This window comes from Eulemur rufifrons, chromosome 28 (genome assembly GCF_041146395.1).
Source record: "Eulemur rufifrons isolate Redbay chromosome 28, OSU_ERuf_1, whole genome shotgun sequence".
Taxonomy (NCBI): Eukaryota; Metazoa; Chordata; class Mammalia; order Primates; family Lemuridae; genus Eulemur; species Eulemur rufifrons.
The window spans coordinates 70,053,482-70,073,514 of record NC_091010.1 but is presented as its reverse complement, the minus strand read 5'-3'; the positions used below and the strand labels follow the sequence as shown (position 1 = coordinate 70,073,514).

The window sequence follows — 20,033 nt, the reverse complement described above, 5'->3', positions numbered from 1 at the left end:
AGCGGGATTCCTGCTCAAATTGCACAGCCCAGATGGTCATGGGAGTCCAAAGCTCCAGACCCACTGAGAAGTCCAGGGGCCCCAGCAGAGTGTGGTCCAGGAGGGAATCTGCCCCTAGGCCAATGTCAGAAAGCCGGGATTTACGTGGCGTGAGGGACTTCACCCCTCCCGCTGCGAGGGCGAGGCTGGCTTTGCGTCCCCGTGCGTCCCCTGCCCCTTCCACCCACGGAGCCCTACGGCGCTTCCCGCCTGGAGGGCGCTAAGTCGCCTGCCTGTGAGTGGACTTTGCGTCACCCAGCCCAGCTCCGCCTACAGGCAGCAGAAAACGAGGACGCTCCAGCATGCGGGGTCTGATGCTGGAACTGCCACAGGACCCCGACGCACCTGTCACTGTGACGGCCACCGCCCGGGGCCTGGCCGTGGGTAGGTGTGGGGGCAGGGCCAGGCGGGAGCAGGCCCTCGAGGGGCCAGGGTCCTCAGGGCGAGGTTGTGCTCCGGCCAGCGTGGGCCAGTCTGTGCCGCGTGTCAGGTCGGGCTGTGTCCCCGAAGGCGGCTGCAGCTGGTCCCAGCTGCCCCAGGCGGGGCCGGGCCGGGGCAGATGGAGAGGCCGCACCAGAGCATCCGTGTCTGCATTTGGCCAAACCTCTCTCCCAGCAGCAAGCATTTAGGGTGCTTAAAGGAGGTTTCCAGATGCTTCTAGAATAAGATGTAGAATCATGAAGTGATCTACCAAACGGCCAGTTAAACAGTGCAAGGCACAGAGTTGGTGCTTAATAACGGCGGGCCTCTCCCTTTCTTCCAGAAGACGAGGGTCTGCCCTCCCGCCCCCCAGGAAGTTGTGGGTGGTTCAGCCTGACGAGGTTGCCTCGATGGGTCCCCCAACCCCTCGGTCCCCCCTCAGGGCCCCGCCTCGGCCACTGAGCCCTGGGCGTCCTGCGCTCTGCAGCGGTCCCCACTCTCCACTGTCCTCTGTGCCTGGGGTGGGGGTCCCAGCCTCCGTCTCTGCACTGCAGTCTCCCCTTGGGTTAGGCCTCAGGACAGCGCACTGCACCCTGAGTGTCCCCAGGTAGCTCCGCGCACAACCGCCTCCCACGCGTTTGTCCCAAAGGAGGGAACCCTGAGTGGGCGAAGGGACTGTCCGGGTGGTGAGTCCGCTCCTCCCCCGCCCAGCCACGGCATCTCTGTGGGGGAGTCCGGCCTCCCTGCCCACAGGCCGGGCAGCACAGGCCGGGAAGCCAGGGTCCCGCCAGCGAGCCGCCCTGCTTGGCGGCGGGGTGCTGGTGCCCAGAGGCCAGGGCTCCAGTCCCAGAAACGTCCTTGCCGAGTGGCCGTGTCAGGCTTTAAACACGGTTTTTAAAGGTTCTTTGTTCTTTGCTCCTTTAAGAGCTCCCCAAGGAGGGTTTTCCGAGGTTGCCATGAAAACTGGCCGCGTCTCTACAGGCGGTTGAACCCTCTGCGTCTTGTGCCCGTACAGGACCGAAGGCCGCGAGAGCCCAGAGCCGGAGGAGGCGGAGAAGGAGGACAAAGGCGCGAGGACGCCGCCCCCCCAGGTCCTCCTGCCCCTGGAGGAGCGCGCGACCCGCTTCCGAGACATGCTCCTGGAGCGAGGGGTAAGGGCGGCGCGCGCAGTGCGAGGGCGCCCAGGCCGAGGGGGGTCCTCAGACGGCAGCTGGGGTCTCCCCTGGAGCCTGAGGGGCGTCCTCGTCCTCACTGAGCTGGTGACTGGGCTGGGTGACGATTGGGTGCTGGATGGTCAGAGGCCCAGGGGGCGAGACCAGGTGGAAAGGACAAAGGAGGGTTTGTCGGGTGCGCGGTGTCGGAGGTCCCTGAGACGCCGCGCGAGGCGTCCCGCAGGCCCAGGTCCCCAGCCGCACCCAGGACGCACCTGCCTGTGTGGGGGAGACTCCGCGGAGCCCGGCCGGACGGCGCTGCCCACGCGTGACGTCCCGATGGGGTTACTTACCCAGTGGGGCTCCCGCACCTACGGATTAATGCAACTGTTTTTTAGTAAAATTGGGATACCTTAATTGTAGCTGATTTCTCAATCTCATTTTGAATCGGTTGGGGGTATTTTATAGTCTAATCTCCTTCCAAAGGCTTTTATATCCGGCTTTGGTTTTGGGCACAAAGTGAGCCAGATGCAGCGTGTTGGCTGGTTGGGTTCCCTCACACGGTGGGACCGAAGGCGGCAGTGGGGCTGCGTGAGGATGATTCTGACCAACACTGTCAATAGCCCTGAGTCCAATACAACTTCCCCTGCGGTCAGTACCCGCCCCGCAGGTGTGGCTGGGAGGCTGGGGCAGGCCCAGGAGAGGGCCACAAGGATGCCACCTGCAGGTGTGGCGGGAGGCTGGGGCAGGCCCAGGGGAGGGCCACAAGGATGCCACCTGCAGGTGTGGCTGGGAGGCTGGGGCAGGTCCAGGAGAGGGCCACAAGGACACCACCCTCAGTGGAGTCACGTCCCTCCCCCCACCCCGGACAGCCAGAGCAGGGCTCCCTCGGGGGCAGGCCGGGTCGGGGACTGGCGCTGGCGGGGCTGGGTCAGGCCCTGGCGACAGGACAAACTGCCCATCCGGCTCTCGAGCACTTTAAGCAGGAAGGAGCTCCGTCACCCCTCCCTTGGGAGACCCCCCATTTTGATGCCGTCCTTACAACCCACGGGGTTTCTCCTTCTGGGCCAACAGCCTGGCCTCGTGGTCTCAGTTTTGGACTAATGTCACTGCCTGTCACCACAGCTGGCGGCCTGTCTCCTGCCTCACCCCCCTCCTGCCTCTGGGGCCTCCGCCCTCCGTCCACTCTCGGCGTGGGGGGCTTTGCTGCGGTTCCCTCCAGCCCTGTCCCTGGAGAGCAGCTGTGGGCTCCGGCCCTGCCTGCCGGGGCTCCAGGGGGGGTCCGACGACCTTCATAGTGTGCCTGTCACAATTGCTCTGGTGATGGTGTATGAATATTCCACCTGTAACCAGGTGTCCTTCTCACATGTTTGTAACAAGAGATTGTTACGAACCAGACCAGGGTCCCCTCGCCCGGCGCGGCAAAGCCAGACCCTGGAGCCAAGAGCTGCAGGGGAGCAGGAGGGTTTTATTTCGGAGCCATGCGGGGAGCACGGGCAGCTCATGCTTACCCGAGCTCCTCAGTGGCTTCCAAGCCGGGTTTCACAGGCAGGGGCATTTCAGGAAGCAGAAGTTGCGGGCAAAGTTGGAAATCAGTACCTGGAGGTTATGCCTCGGTTTGGCCCCAAAAGGCTGGAGATCTTGAAGTGGGGGCTTCGGTCAGGGAGATGCAGAGATTCTTTGATTAGCAATTGAGGGAACGTCAGGTGGGTGGGACCCTGCCCAGCCCCTCAGGGAGAAATTTAGAACAAAGAACTGGAAGTCGGAAGTCAGAGTTTAATCCTGGCTTCCCCTTATCTGCAGTTTCCTCCCTGTGGGTGTTTCTGAAAAGCAACTCAAGGGCAGGTTCTGGGTAGTTTCTGCAGGGACCACCCACGCTCTGCCTGGGTGGGGGACAAGGACGTTGCCCTGACTCTCGTCCTGCTCCTCAGGGTGCCCAGAACCTACCTTGAAGGGACTCAGATTTTTTCTTCATCTCCACGCTTGGGGGGCTGGGTGCTGTCACCTGCTAAGGGACAGGCGGGCCGGAGGCTGTCCGTCCTCCCCTCTGTGCCCTTCCCCCTGCAGGGACCTTGCAGGGACACACAGTTCTGAGGTTCTGACACACCTGGCCAGTCCAGTCTGCTCGCATCACCTGCGGGAGACATGACCCGTCTTCCCTGAACCAGGACGGCATCACAGACATTTCAGAAATACAAGCAAAAACTATTCCATTTTGTTAACATCTAAGTTTTTCTTCTCTTTGTTTTGGAAACCAACCAGGCCCAATTTGCCAACACAGCTTTAAACAAACCTATTTGGGGGATTAGCTCTGCGTGAGGGGTCGGCCCTGCTTCCCACGGCCGGGACGCTGCCAGCTGAGTCCATGTGGTCACTTGAGTTTATCCGAATGGCCCTGGTTGGTGGATTTTACTAATGAGATTTTCAGTGCGGTTTTGCCTCACTGAGGGTGAGTGATTCGTTTCAGCCTTTTATTCTGAGATTCTTACACGAAACGGCGCAAACATCAGGGTGTGGAGCAGTGACCCCACGACCTGAGTGTGCCCCGAGGGTAGACCCTGGGTGGGCCCAGACACCGGGTGTGCCCCGAGGGTAGACCCTGGGTGGGCCCAGACACTGACCTTCCGAGGGTTTGGGGAGAAGCCCACAGCTCAGTCCAGAGTCACCGCCAATGTCATGAAGCAATGCCACCCTTTATGACTTTCGGGCCATATAACACATGCCGGCATCTCTGCTCACGCCCGTGAGAATCTGATGGCTGGACCAGTAGGATTTCTAGGTGCTTAAAAAATGAGGCAGAGAAAGGTCACTTCTTCATGGACTGAGTGACTAATAAGGTTTTTATTGCATTTGTTCAGTACCTCAGTTCAGAAATTCATGCACTTGTGGGGCGAGGAGCGTGGTCCTGGGCTCTGGGTGGTCTGAGAAGGGGGCGTCTGGGCCTGTCCAGGGCGTCGTGCGCTGGGGGAGGGAGGACGGTTTGTGGTTTTGTGGTGACTAAGTGATGCTCAGCCGGAGGTCAGTGTTTTGTTTCTTGCTAGTGCAAACTACAACGGAGTTTTCTTTAAAAACTTCAGTCCATAAAGGGACGAGTTTAATTGGATAGCAGATTATTAATTTGCCCCTGCCTACCTAGATAAACGCCTTGGAGATGTTCTGTAGACAGCGGTTTCCTTCCGCAGAGCATCCTGGGCAGCAGGAGAGCAGGGGCCTCGTGAGGACACAAGGTCCTGGTTCAGGCTCCGGGGCCGCCCCTGGGTCCTCTCTCTGTGGTGCCCTCGGCCAGCTCCCCGCAGGGGTGGGACTCGGGGACACTGGCTGACACCGGCCAGCCACATAGCCGAGGCCTTGGGGCTGGGACCCGGGTCTGTGTCGGGGGGAGGACTTCCCAGACCAGGGCTCGCGGCCCCGCCACCACGGCCTCGGCCCGGCCACCACGCTGCTCCCTGCACGAAGGTGGGCACCGGCCATGAGGTGTTGGTGTGAGCATTTTCCAGTTGGGGATTTTAGATAATAATGCTTGGATAATCATGCTGATAGGTGAACTTTGATTTGTGTGTGTTCGTATGTGTGTGTGTGGGGGGGGGATTTTTTGCCCACAGGCAGTAAACGTTGGACCTGTGTCACTAAACTGTTTTCTGCAACACTGTTTCATGTGGTCTGTTCTCTGTGGGCAGTGCCTGACAGTCCCTGAGAGTCTGTGTGGCGGCACACTCTGGGCATCCACCAAGAGAAGTTCAAATGTTTGCTGTTTATTATTTGCAAAATCTCGCTCTTTTCCTTCCATTTGTGTCCCCTCTCGGCAGCTCCACTGCGGCCCCTCTGTGCCAGGTGGAGGGCCCTGGGCTTTGCCTGCGTGGCTCTTGAGGCCTCCCCGTGGCCACCTTGCTAGTGACAACCAGGCTCCAGTGAAGGTACCCTGGGGACTGTGCCCTGCCCACTCCAATTTCTAGGGTGGGATTATCTGCCCTCAATGTGAAAATGACTTCAAAGGTAAATGGAATCAGCTGTGTTGTGGGATAACAGTGTAAAATTTTATTAAATCATCTAAATGCAATAAAAAGCTGCATTTGGTAAAATATGAGCCCTGGAGATGAAGGGTGGGGGTTGGTGTGTCCCAGGGATGGGGCAACACGGGTGGGAATGCTGGGGAAGCCTTGCCCTGTCCCCCTGGGCTCACTCCTGCCCTCACCTGCGGTTCCCCTGGGCTCACCTGGGCTCACCTGAGCTCCAGGGAATTCTGTATGTGCTGACGTCTTTCTCCTCTAACTTCCACTCCCACTGCCCAGCCCTTTGTGGGATGACTCTCGGGCAGGTTCCGGCAGGTTCAGCATGAGCCTCCCACTCCGCCCTCCGCCCACCTGGTTATGGCTCACGCAGGGGCTGTCCTGGCCGTCCTCCCGAGTGTGGGTTGACAGCGCTGCCTGGCATCGTCTCCCAGATGCACCACCTGTGCCCAGGCCTGTGTGGGGCTGAGTTCGGGCACCTGAGAAGAGAGCGCTGGCCCCGCCTTCGAGGATGAGGTGGGGGCACGGCCCCCCGCCCGCGCTCTCCATTATAAAACACGAGGAAGTAAAAGAGTAAATACATTTTACTCGATAATCAAAGTTGGTCGAAAACATGAGCTTCTGAAGTAACTGGATTCGTGTTTGAGATGGGAATTAGCCATGTGTGGGAGGTCGTGTCACGACCCAGGCTGGGTGGCAGCTGCTCTCTTGGGGACACCCTGGGGGCCACAGGCTCGGAGGGTTGAGGGTGGGTGTCGGGTGGGTGGTGCAGACGGGCAGTCACCTGTCCTACAGGTGCTACCAAGGATGACGCGGGCGTCAGAGCAGGAGCCCACGGGGCCCTGGTTTCCCGGAGGGGCCACGGACTGCGCCCACCTGCCGGAGCCTCGTCGAGGCCGCAGGGTCGAGCCCCGCGCAGGACTCGGCAAGAGACGCTTCTGTGGCTGCTCCCGCTCCTCCGGCCCGCGGGATCCCTGGCCTCTCTGTGATCCAAGAAAATTACCGGAAAAGATGTTTATGGTTTTAAAGACCCAAAGCTCTCACGGCTCCTGCTGAGGCCGGCTGAGGATGGGAGCCCCAGGCCCCAGCCCGTCCAGATCCGTCTGGTCGGTAACGACCCCCGAGAGGCTCTGGGCACTGACAGGACCTGCGTCATCCCACTCGTTAGCTGTCCCTGAACTCGCCCCGACCACTTTGCCTAAACCGAGCCCGTTCTTCTCAGGGCTGAATCACCCCCAGGAGCAACGCAAATGCTCGTTTCTGTTTCTGAGAGGCCTTCGGTGAAGCTGGGGCCGAGGTTGGAACCAGTTTTATCCGGTTGTGTTTTCCACGTGCTCAGCACCCCAGGTGATGCTTTCTCCTCCACGCACCAGACCTGGTCCCTCCAGTGGGTCGGGTGTGGTGCTTCCGACGGAGGCTCACCCGTCTGCCCAGTGTTGGGGGCTCCCCGCTGCCAGTCTGCTCAGCCTGGGTGGACACGCAGGGGAGCGGGGCCGCAGTGGCCGGGGAGTCTCACCTCCATGGGGGCCACTTGCACTGCAGCTAAGGGACCCCAGAAAGCAGCCTGCGGGTGCCGTGTGTGCTGGACTAGGGCTTCTGGGGCTGGGAGGCCCCACAGAGCCTGCTGTCCCCAGGACGTGGCATTCCCAGCTTGCTCCACCGTCATCCCTGAGAAAGACAGGCCAGAGAGCAGAGACTGGCCCTGCGACCTGCCACCTCCCCACGGTTAAAGGAAAGTGTCGTCCACTTGAGTGACCACCACTCTTCCCCTGGTTACCCTGCAAAGCTGGCCTTGTTGCCATGCTGTGTGTGTGTGTGTGTGTGTTTATGTATGGGGACACACATGTGCATACGGTGTGTGAGCTTATATGCAAGTGTGTTCATGTACATGTGAGTATGAGTGTGTGTATGTATGTGTGCCTGTGTGTACCCATGTGTGCATGGCTCTGTGTGTGCACATGCGGGTGTGCACACACCTCTATGCCTATTTGTGTGTACACATGCATGTGTGTGAGTGCATATGTGTGGTGTGCATGGTTTGTGTGTATGTGGTGTGCGTGTGTGTGTACATGTATGTGCACACGGTGCAATCTGTGCCCTGTAGAATGAGCACCCCGGGCAACATGACGGTGGCACACAGGCCCAGGGGGGTCGGGCCCTTCTCAGGAGCGATTTGATTGACGGATTCATTGTCACGCCCGGAGGCCGTGAAGGACCCTGCTCCACACAGCTGTGTCCAGGCAGCTCTGACCTCCGTCCCAAGTCCCACCCCAGCCCCCCCGACCACCGTGCTCTCTCCTATCTGTGGACTTCGCATGTCCCTTAGCCTGGCTGTTGGTGACAGGATGTGGTCGGCTGTGTCACTGTAAACTGTCATCACTGTAGAGATGGCTTATCGCCCCATCTATACAGAAAATAAATTCCTTTGGGGCAAGGACTATACATTATTAATTTTTTTTAAATTTATTTTATTATGCCTCTAGAACTCTAAAAATGTTTAGCAAACTGGTGGAGTTAGTGATGTGACACCATTTTCTACAGAACTGGGACCTTCTGGGGCGTCTGCAGGTCCCTAGGAGCCGGACGTGCACCCCTGCGATTGAGTTAAGTGGGGTGGGCCACGCCACCCTCCCTGACAGCCGCACGCACCTGTGGCCAGGTGTGTTCTGTCTAGGAAATGGAGTCGCTCTGCCTGGACATGCTCCCGGAGTCCCTGTCCCAGCCCCGTGTTCCAGTGTCATTTTACCGTGTTCTCAGTCAATGATGACAACCCCTGGGTTGAACCTGAGTCATCCCACCCAGTAAAAGGGCTCCTGGATATTACAGAAAAGGCTTTGGTTTTGATGATTGAAGGTAGAAACTGTCAATTAACAAAGTCCATATGTTATAATGTACAAGTAAAGCACATGTTTATTGAAATAGTTCCTCTTCCGGGAGGATTATAAGAATGTGAGTGGGGTTTGTTTTTGTAAACTTTCGATTGCCTTCCCGCCCCCCCCTGCCCAGAATCCCCTGCCTGCCAGACCCCGGGGTGGGGGGGTGGGGGTGGGCCTTCCTGGAACGCTTGCCATGTCCGTCTCCTGCACCGTCCCTCTCCGGGTAATGCCGGCCCCTGCCGTGCCCTGGGCAGCCCTGCGGCTCTGCCCCATCGCTCCTGCCTCCTCCGGCCCCTGCATCCCTCCTTCAGGCCAGGCATGTCCAGCCCCTGCAGCTCCTGCCTTCCCCGTGGTCCGTGAATCTCAGCCTTTGCGCCACGGACAGCTGGTCCTCGAACGCTCTCCCAGGCCTCGAGGGCACGAGTGTCTGAGCTTCCCCGCAGCCGCGCTCTAGAAGCCTCCGCTGTGGCTCACCCGGCAGAGCCCCCAGGGCGGGGCCTGTCTCTGGCCCTTGGTCTCCTCACCTGCCTTACCCCGGACCGTGGGCTTCCTGATGTCGGCGCCCTGGTTTACTTTCTCTGAACCTTCAGTACCCAGCACAGGGCCCAGGGCATAATCAATATTCAGTCAATGTGTTTAAATGTATTCATTCATTTTTTAAATGACTTAAATATTCTCTTGCTCTATCTGCTGAGAGTCTAGAAACAGCAACATCCCAGTAGCAATGGACACACCTGCGCCCAGATACTGGTTTCTAACATCCTTCCCCAGTCACAGGGACCAGGGCTCCTTGGAGAACTGGCTGGTTCATGGGCAAAGGCAGGAAACACACAAGATGAGCCCAGAGCATCTTGTAGTGGCAGGAAATGAAGAAGTCCCCAAAGGGGAGATGACGAGCGAATGCCAAAGGCACACGGGGGCGACAGCAAGAGCTCAGAGGCCACACCTGGTCAGTGTGAGCAGGGAAATAGGTACAGAGGTGGATTCTAACCGAGAGCATGAACCGAGTGTCCCGGAGTCCATGTCGACATAAGTAAACATGGCGGGATGGACACAGCCCGTGGAGAAGGATTCCAAGTCACTCCCACAGCCCTGCCCCCAGCAGGGGGGCATAACCCGAGTGTGGGCTTCGTGTGGTGACTCCTGCCAGAGAGGACAGCATGGAGGGGGCAGAGCCACTCAGCAGTGGAGACACAGGACACACACCTCAGCCTGGGGCCAAGCCAGCCCGGGCAGGGAGGGTCACGCAGGCGGCGTGATAAAATGGCGCGTGGCCTCTGCTCTCTCCCCCCAAAACCCGTCAGCCCAGTGTCATCCTGAGAACAAGCTCGGCACGTCCTAGCGCCTGACCCACACTCCCCAACGGCAAGGTCTTCAACACCAGGGACGTCTGAGGAACTGTCACAGGACAGGACAACTGAAAGTAACGCGGGATCCTGGGACAGAAATAGCAAATTAGGTTAAAACTAAGGAAATCTGAATGAAGTGTGGACTTTTTTCGGTAGCAGCATATCAATATCGGTGGTGATAAATCCAGCATACTGTTATAAGTTGTTAACAATATGGGAAACTGGGTGTGGGGTATGTGGTAACTTTCTGTAATAGTCTTGCGATTTTTTTATAAGTCAGAAACTATCGCAAAACAAAATAGCGTATTTCAAAAGATGACTCACCAAAAAAGGTTAAATGTTGATTAAAAATCAGCTAAAAACATGCTAAAGTCAGCCTGTTTGCAAGACTCTGCCCTTAGGTGTAGCCTGTGGGGTTCTGACGATTTTCAAAACCATCATCTCTCCTTTCGAGATGTGGTTCTCCGGGACGCCACGACCCCGCAGGGGTGACGGGGGCGTCAGGGCGAGGCCCGCCCTGGAAGACACCCAGGGAAGAAAGAGCCCTGAGTTGTGGGTCTAGAAATCAAATTTTCTAATGTTCTACGTGTTGATTTTCTTAGAGAGTGGGCATGTGTCACCCTGACACAGCCCCGCCCCACGGAGCCATCGCACCTTAATGCCGCTTCTCCGCCATTGATCATTCCGGCACGACGCCGGCTCAGCGTCAGATGTTAACAGCGACTCTGTTCAATGTCTTTCTTTAGGTGTCAGCGTTTTCCACCTGGGAGAAAGAACTACACAAAATCGTGTTTGACCCACGCTATCTCCTGCTAAACTCCGAGGAACGGAAACAGGTAAGGTGGCGGGCGGCAGGGCAGGGTGACGAGTCCAGAGGGGCGGCCGAAATAACTGCGGTCTGGGGTCCCGGGAGCCTTTCCTGCTGGGGGGCAGACGCGTTTTCACTTTGCTAGTTGGGGGGTCGCAGACCCAGGCTCCAGCTCGCGAGCTTGTGAGCAGCACGGGGCGGGGGGAGGGTGGCCACCGAGGAGGGTTTTCCTGCTGGTGCTTCTCATCTGACCATTTGGTCCTGACCGCGCAAGACAAGTACTTAAAGTCTTACATAAGAATAACGAAGTGGGAGGTTTCTATAAGACCTCAAGGCTCTGCATACATAAAGTCTCACACGGCGTGAGAGTGTGACAGTCCAAATGCAGCCACTCCTGTTGGGACAACGCTGCTGTCCCAGCGCCGTGGGAGGCCGCGGCGGAGGGTCACTGAGGCCAGCACTGCGAGGCCGCAGGGAGCTGTGGTCGTGCCACCGCGCTCCAGCCTGGGAGACAGAGCCAGGCTCGAAACCCAACAGACAAAACCAAAAGGAAAGCCCGGCAGAGGGAGCGAGGGGAAGCCACAACCTCGCACGAAACCGCCTCTGCGAGGACGCCTGCCCAGCAGCTGCCGCCGCCACCGTGCTGTTGGACGTTGGGGCTCAGGACATTTATTTCAAAACAATTACGTAATCCTCCTCCTCCTTGATTCCTTGAGAAGCCTTCGTCTTCCCTCACCCCCCTGAGCGCTCGTGCAGGTCACTGACGGGCGCGTTCCCGGACCAGTGCTCCCTCCTGAGCGGGTGTCGTGCTCTTTTGCAGAGCCGCTCTCTGCTTGTCATCCAGGGGACAGCAGCGGTGACACAGGCCAGGCCCACAGAACAGCAGCGTGGCGCAAGTGAGGGAAGGGGGAGCGGTTAGCGGGATGCCTGGGGCTGTCGGAAGGGGAGAGGTGACGGGTACACCCTGCCCTGGTCCTTTACAAGTTGGGTCCCGAGCCGACACTGTTTTCCAGATCCAGACCCGGGACAGGCTGCCCACTGGCTCTCAGCAGGGGCTGGCGTCGCCGGGGACCAGTGGCAGGTGTCGTTGGCTTGCATAGCCTGGGTCTTGTGGTCCCTAGGGCAGGTCTGTGAAGGGCCCGAGATAACCATGGAAAGGTCTAGATCTCTCTGCCTCTGGTCCTGCCCCCGTCGTCTCCCTGCGTGAGGCCGTGTCTTTCCCGCCCTCTGAGTTCGGACATGACGCACATGGGAAGTGGGACCAGTGACAGCCGCTGAGGACGGAAGAGCCGCGGGAGCTGTTTCACAGAGGAGGTTCCATCGCCACGGCGGGCGTGCGTGGCGGGCGTGGTCCCCATCAGTTCTCAGGGAGCAGAGTCCGGTCAAGACAGGAGCGTGGCAATTCTGGTTTCGTTTTCTGTTCTGTCCTCGGCTCGTCAGATTCCTTTAGCGCCAGGCAAGCGCGTCTCAGTCGCGAGGACCCGCGGAGTAGCCGTGCCCGCGCCCACCACCCCGGCGGCCCTGGGAACTGTCCCCAGCCGGCTCCCTGGGGGGCTGGGGAGGTGGTGGCGTCCCGGGATGGACCACATCCCAACACCGAGCCTGGGCCTTCAAGAACTTGGAATTATCTTTTGTTGCCTTTCAGCTGAGCTTCATTTTCCAGGAAGAAACTGTTTAAAACATATGAAACATGGTATCATTGGCTCAAAATAATCCTACAGTGGAGTGGGTTGCATTTGAGCATTAAATATACATATTTTCCTATGGCTAAGGGAAACCACAGACTTTAATAGTTGGTAATCTTTCACCATTTTGTTGCAATACTAAAAATCTAAAATTCAGCTATGGAAATGTGCAGTAAGAAGCCTGTTTATTTATGTGACAGCATCACCTCAGGCCATAGGTCACAGCCGCCACCTGGCTGACGTCTGAATGCCATCGGCAGCTCTGTACACGGTGCTTTTATTGACTTGCTTGTTGCCATCTGTTGTTTTCTCTCAGTGTCATGGACAGTTTTGGGGCCATTCGTCCCTTGAAAGGAAGCTGAATAGTGAGACCATCCCCAGCCCTGAAAGACAAGCCCGACTGTGATGAGGTCCCTTCTGACTGCTGCAGCTTAACGTTAAGTCACATCTCTCAGGGCAGCTTGGGGCACGAGGGGCCCCGCCTGCCTGCTGCATCGGACTGGTTCCCGGGCACCGGCGTCTGCCCTTGCGAGGTCTGGGGACACAGCCGTCCTGCACGGGACGCTTCCAAGGGACAGAGAGGCCCACGCCAGCCCTGTGGGGCTGGGCTGTCCTGCCCTGGCCTGGCGGACCCTCTGCCATGGATCAGACTGGAATGTCGCTCACAGCAGGGACCCCGTATTTGGGGAAAGCCTGAAACATCCCTGGGGAATCCCCCAGAGGACACGCGGGCCTGTCTTCGCGCACTGCAGCGCGGCCCAGGGGCCCAGGGGGGACGGAGGAGGCCGGGTGGCTGGTGCACCACGGCACCGGGCAGCGCTCAGAGGAAACGCCCGCCGCCCCGTCACGGGGTGCCGCAGCCTGCGTGAGGAGGGCACTGACGCTGAACCGCGGAGGGGAACGGGGTCCGGCCCCCTCCCACAGCACAGTCCTGATGAGGGGAAATCGGGCTGGCATCAAACGGAATCTGCGGACCCCCCCCCCCCACAGCGTCCTGGGGGAGCGCCGAGGCCGTGGTGTGACAGTCACAGCCAGGGCTGCAAAGGAGAGGGGTGTGATCCTAAACAGAAAATCGGGTCGAGGAGTGCAAATCAGACCCGTTTCCATGGTAACAAATAGCATTTTGTTTTATTACACAAGTACATACTGGTATCATATGTTAAGGAGGAAAGAGAATCCCTGCTACATTAAATTATAGTGGCATGAAGTGACGTCACAGAGCAAGGGGAGAGGGAGGAGAGAGACATTTGATTAGATGGATCAAGGGTTCTAGGCAGAGAAGCAGGTATTTTTTTTGAGCCCCGACTTCACCGCCAGCCAGGCTTTCTATCCGGATTTGAAGTTGGTTGAGCAAAGCTTTGGCTAATGATGGAGCAACACGCTTTTATTTGGATAATAACCCTGCGGTCACCTTTTTTATGAGTTTAAATGATAACTCAACTGGGACTTGTGTTACGATTTGCCTCGAAGGTAAAACAAGCCAGTCATGTTCGTACTTAAATGTACACGCACGTGTTCTAAATTTAAGTCCTATTCGTGAATATTTCATGGTGCTGCTGTCTTGAGGGGCTGAGTAGCATCTTGTGTTTATGATGCTGTAGAGCTTAGCCCTCCTGAGATGGCATTGGTGCCCCTCTCGAGACCGTGAAGGCTGGAGGCTGCACCCGCCGGCCATGACGGTCCCTTCTCCGTGCACCCGGCAGGCGCGCTGGACACGGGCGTTCTGACCTGGCACCCAGGTCAGGTGCTGAGATCGGCACGGCTGTCGCTTGGATGGGTGCAGAGTTGCTATTTATTGGCCTTATAGGATGATGTGTGGGTTTTTAATTGGAATTTTTATTTATGTTTGCATAAACATGAAATCATTTCCAGTTTGTTCTCTGTGATGTTCCCGACTGTTGGGTAGCCTTAGGAACGCAACAGCTCGGCCCCTGTTGCCTTGACCGTCTCTCAGGAGCAGTTTTTCCGACGCTGGGACAGTGAGTGTTCCTGCTCTGACAGGGCGGTTCTCGGGCTGGGCAAGGGGCCATCTGGCCTTGCTGTGTCGGCTGCCGGCGTCCGAGATAAAACGCCCTGGATTCTCACACGGGGACGCCTGCCAGACGATGGCCCTGTCCCTGACACGGAGGAACGGGGTGTCCTGTTTGGATCAGCATTCTGTCACACTTCTGGTCACTGCCAGCTGCCGAGGGTCAGGTCTATGCCCACCGTCCGTGTGGCCAAGAAGCCGGTGACTCCTTAGAAGGGGCTGCCGTGTCCGCTCTCGTTCCAGGTCCCGCATTCAGCACTGGGTCTTCTGGGAAACTGGAGCGTGGGGAATCAGAGATGCTGGATTTACTTTCTTTTCACAAATTAAAGTCATTTTTAGAGACTCAAATGCCACTTACGCCGCCATGGGAAGTGACTAGAACAAATTAAGTGCGCTAATGTGCCGCTGGTGCCACCGGCAGTGCAGAGGTTGACGAGATGACGCATTGCTGAGCGCGGCTCGGAACGCCACATGCGGCATGTGGAGCTCCTTCCAAGCTGTCGGTGGCTTCCAGACACCCACGGAAGCGGCTGCCGGTCCTTCCTGGGATGTCTCAGGCAGGCTGATCTGGGGTTTGACCCAGAAACGGTGCCTGTGTGTGTAGGGACGCCAGGGCTCGTGGGAATGTGGGTTCAGTTGCTCAGACGGCGGTTTGCAGCGGGAGCTGCAGAGGAAGGGTGGCCGCCTGCAGCCCCAGCCGCGAGGCAGAGGAGTGATGTGTTTCTGGGCTGTGCTTGCAGGACAAGATTCAACTTCTGATATGCAATTTCTTAATACTTTCCTTTTTTGTATGTGTTTTAAGATATTTGAACAGTTTGTCAAGACAAGAATAAAAGAAGAATATAAGGAAAAGAAAAGTAAATTGCTGCTAGCCAAAGAAGAATTCAAAAAGCTTCTAGAGGAATCTAAAGTGTCACCCAGGTACAGAGAGGGAAACACGTCAGGTGGTTTCTGGGGCTGGCAGTGCATCCGCTGTGGCAGGCGGTGTGGACACGCGCAGTGTGGACGCCGCAGGCCTGGCCGGGGGAGTGGCCCGGCGGCTCCTGTGTGTCCTCCCCGGCCCGAGCGTGAGCTGTCTGTGTGATCCTTTCACTCCCGCACTTCCCAGCCAGAGCCCAGGCTCCGTGGCCCAAATGACGGGTCTGATTTCTGATCTAGTGACCAGGAGGGAAAACACAGAGCAAAGGGCAGTAGCAGGACACGCCCCCAGGCCCCCTGCCCCCTGCCGGGGTCCCGCGTCTAGCCCAGAGTGATCTGTGGGGCTGACACCTGAGCGCATTTAATGAAACTCACCTAAGATAGTAAATAAGGCGGTATTTCCATCAAATAAAAACACATAAGCTTAACTCTTCTCTAAAATTAGCTTTAATTGAATAATTTTTAAAAAATAAAGATGAACGACTTTTAGAACTATAAAACAGTAACTTTTATAAATGCAAAAGTAGTTGATCTTAATGTGTTTTTATGTTAGATTGGAACATGCAGCTTTATTTTTTGAATGGAAGTAACGGATGCTTCCTGAGAAGACGTAGCCTCGGTCAGTACGGTCTGTGGCCTGGTCAGCGGCTGGGTGACAGACGTTAGTGCTGGTTACGCGGTTCTCATGCAAATGCTCCAGCTGTGCGAAGGACAGATGCTGGCTGAGTGGGAAGAGACATCACCCAGGGCTGGTCTCGCCAGGCAGACGTGTGTCTGGTTGCCGGTACATCGTGACTTTCTGTGGTTCCAGCCGTGGCTTAGCTGTGCCTGCGTGGCCACGGAGAGAGGCAGGGACGTGGGGGTGCAGGAGATCGGAGCCCCCGACTGTCCTAGTTCACAGTGTGGCCCTGGCCCTTCCTAGGCTGGTCACGGGGGAAGGGAACGGACCTCCGTGTGTGTCCGTGTCCTCATGTGAGGCGGGGGTGACTGCACAGACCCCAGCAAGCACCCGGAGGCTGACGTGAGGGCCCCAGGGAGGGACCCTGCTGTGCCCAGGAGGCAGGGGGTGCTCAGCAGCGAGAGCCACGTTGTCACTAAGGACACTGAGCCCAAGTCCTGTCTCTCCACTGGCACGACGTTAGCCAGGAGCTCACGGACCCCCTCCCAGGAATGTGTTACAAAGACCAAGGGGGGAAATAGTCAGAATTTATTGAGCAATTGGAAAAAGATCTCTCTCACACACACACACACACACACACACACGGAAAAGGAGTGAGACTTACTGTTAAAATTAGGTCTAACTGACTGCAATTTTTAAAATAAATTTTATTGTGTGTATGAAGGCATAGAACATGATGTTACAGGCACATATAGATAGTAAAATGGTAACTATAGTTTAGCAAATTAACATTTAAAAAAATTTACACTCAGCATAGATAACTTTTATAATTATAAAACTATTTTTATTCTAAAAGTTGCTAAGTCTGCAACATTTTCAAGAGCTGTTTCCAGATCTTTCTGCTGTTTTATAGGCACCCAAGTAACACGTGTGTGACTTAAATCACCGCACACTGCACAGGCAGGCACGGTTGCATGCAGACCACCCGAGCCCCCCTGGAGACGGCCCGGGGGTCTGTGGAGACTCCTGCAGCCATCCACGCCCGTCCTGGTTGTCTCAGCCTCTGTCCTGACAGTGCCCAGAGCACTGGGGACAGTGACAGTCCAGAGCGGGCCTGGACAGCGCCAGCCCTGGGGACCTGGCTGTGGGGGGAGGGGCCGCCCCCCGCTGCAGGAGCTGGCAGGGGAGTGACACTCCGTGCTCCTTCCTGAAGGCCACAGCGGCCGCCTCCTTCAGCGGCAGGCTGGCCCGTGTCCCCGTTTCATGGATGCAGAGCAGAGACGCACTGCCAGGGAGTCAGACGGCTTCCCGCCAGGGCCGGCAGACAGCACGGCGCTGCCCCTTGGCGTGGCGAAGGGGCCACAGAGGGTTAACTCTCCCTTTCTCTCCAGGGATGCTTCTTTTCAGAGATGCTCAGAGTAGGGCCTGTATAGACGCTGCCCCTGCCCAGCCCCTGACAGGGCTCAGCTTCCTAACTAGCCAGGGGGCGGGCGGAGCGGGCCCCGGGGGCATCCGACGGGTTCCCGCACCACAGGCAGGTCAGCCGTGGAAGCACCACGCCAGGCACCAGCCACGCCAGGCACAGCTGTCAAGTCCTTAAAGGACGGAGGAGAAAAGGAAGGAAGGAAGGAGGGAGGGGAGAGGCAGGAAGGAAAGGAAGAAGAAAAGCAGAAAGAGGCTCTTTTCTTTCTGAGAAACGTGTAAACAAGCGCCCCCGAGGCTGTGACCAGGAAAATAGCAGCTGGAGGAGGAAGGCATGAGACTAATTGTCTAGTGACAGCAGTGAGGACGAGTCTGCTAATTATTCGTCTTGTCTTCTAGCAGCCCTGTCAGTATAATCTCGTTGTTCAGGTATTTAAACAGCTATTACGTTATAATGCAATAATTAAATGCCTGCAAAGAAACACACAATTCCCTGTAAAGAGAAGTAGGAGACAGAAAAACCCGCTGGACAAAGAACGGAGGTGTTTCCCGGGTGCCCGGGGACGCCCCTCCAGGCGAGCCCCTGCTCCCCGGCGAGGACCCCAGGCTGGGAGCCAAGTGGAAACTTGCCTGTCCCTGCACAGGTGGGGGTGTCCGCACGGGCCGGCTCCTCCCGGCCTCGGCCGCTCTGCACCTGCCACTGCTCCTGTGCTCAAGTTCAGGTCCGGCTGGTGGGAAGCCGAGGGCTGCAGCGCTCGCAAAGCTCCCTTGGTCGCCACAAAGGCGTGTCCACTGCCTTGGCCCTTCCAGCCCCCGCAGCCCCCAAAGATGGCCGTGCTGGTCCCGGCTGGTCCCGTAGGCTTTCCTGCAGACCCCGGCCTGGAAATGAGAGATTGCCCCGTGGGTGGCTGGTGCTCCCTGCACGCCAGGCCCTGGGCTGGCCCCGCAGGTGTCCACGGGGACCGGAGCACACGCGGTGCCTGCACTTGAGCGAGGCGGAGGCCGCAGGGCGCGTTGAGGTTTAACAAGATCACAGTGTGACGGCCGTGAGGGAGCAGGTCGGCTCAGTGAGCCTCTGGAGGGGCGAGTTGCCCAAAGAAGGCGCCCTGGTGGGCGGGCGCTGACGACTGAGGGGTGGGGAGGGGTGAGGCTCTCGGAGGGCGGCCTGGCACAGACGCGTGACCGCAGCAGCAGGGGGGGCGAGGGGTGGACTGAAGGAGACTCATGTGGGCGAAGCTGTGCCGGCGCCCCAGGGCCCGGGGGAGCCGCGTGGGGTGGGGCTGGGGAGCCGGAAAGGGCAGCCCTGGGGGGGGGGCGGGGGGCAGGCGCCACAGCCGGAGCTGCCCAGGGCGGAAGGGGGGCTCTGCCGTCTCAGCCGCGGCTGCCCTGGAACCGCCGTCGCTCTCAGCAGAGCTGTCTTATGAATCTCTTTCTTTTTCAGGACCACATTTAAGGAGTTTGCTGAGAAATATGGCCGGGATCAGAGGTTTCGACTTGTGCAGAAAAGGAAGGACCAGGAGCATTTTTTCAACCAATTCATACTTATTCTTAAGAAACGGGACAAGGAAAACAGACTGAGGCTGCGGAAAATGAGATGAGTTCGTGAAAATGCAATAAGCCCCGGGTGGGCGCGGGGGGAGCCGGGGCGAGGGTCACGCGGTGCAGACAGGCGGGCAGCGCGGGGTGGGCGCGGGGCGGGCTCTGCACTGCCCGGGGGGCCGGGCCGCTGCGGGTTTCGATTCTCAGAGGATTATTGTTTCATATTGAAGCTCTTTTTTGTACAACGTCCAGAGTTTGATGCATTTCTAATTGCTATGATATGTCGATCCCTTAATTGTTTTAATTATGCAAATGACTTGTAATATACACACATTATAAATCCACTGCAGGTTTGTGACTAAGCAGAAACAGGAACCATCTATAGCGATCTCAAGGTGATTCATCACGTAAGACGATTACCTAAAACCTTCCTGAAAACCTTTGTGAATTACTTCATTCCTCCAGGAACTCCTTACTCAGTCCCTAGATCTGGTCTCGTTTTCTGCGTGGTAGCAATAGGGTTTTCATCATCCTCATAGTGACAGCCGTGAGCATCCCACGCGTGGCCCCTGACCCCCTGCAGGCTGCTGGGTGTTGGTCCCTCCTTCAGGAGGGCGTCCAGGCCGGGGAGCGGAGCTGCACGGGCCCCCACAGGTCCTACTTGCAAAAGAATTATTTTGTACAAAATCATCATATTGATATTTGAGTTATTTTTATTGTATGCCCAGAGTTTGCATGAGATTTTTCTCATCATCTTTGTATAAAAAATTTTAAATTTTTTTTAATCAATAAATATTTTAAACCAGCGTGTTTTTGTGCCTAAGACTTTCATCACAGTCATAAGCAGCAAAATTGTGTTTCAACTAAAGACACCCAGTTTTGAAAGATTTAGGGGGAAAAATCTGATTGCGCGTCAGGGCTGTGTGAATTCTACTCGCAAAGTCTGACTTTTCAACCCACACCCCCGGCTCTCTGCCTCCTGCCTCGCCAGGCACTTGCGCTTCCTTTGTATTTCACCGTGGCTTCCCGACTTTCCCGCTTGCTGATTCCTGAGAACGGTCTGCCTCTCAGGCTGGAATGCAGTCGGCAAGGTGGGAGTCACCCACAGCGGGGTACGCTCGTCCCAACCCAGTACCCTCAACACATCACCTGCGCCGGCGGCTTGTGCAGG

At 57.3% G+C, this 20,033-nt stretch overlaps 1 protein-coding gene across 1 annotated transcript in view; it reads left to right on the top strand.

The window, feature by feature from the left end:
* Positions 1 to 19,637, top strand: part of TCERG1L (transcription elongation regulator 1 like) — a 127,583-nt gene extending 107,946 nt beyond the window's left edge. Inside the window, 4 exon segments of the mRNA XM_069460561.1 lie at positions 1,475 to 1,610; positions 10,589 to 10,678; positions 15,167 to 15,285; positions 18,765 to 19,637. Coding sequence (XP_069316662.1) covers positions 1,475 to 1,610; positions 10,589 to 10,678; positions 15,167 to 15,285; positions 18,765 to 18,921 — 502 coding nt within the window. The 3' untranslated portion in view covers positions 18,922 to 19,637.
* Positions 19,638 to 20,033: the final 396 nt, after the last annotated feature.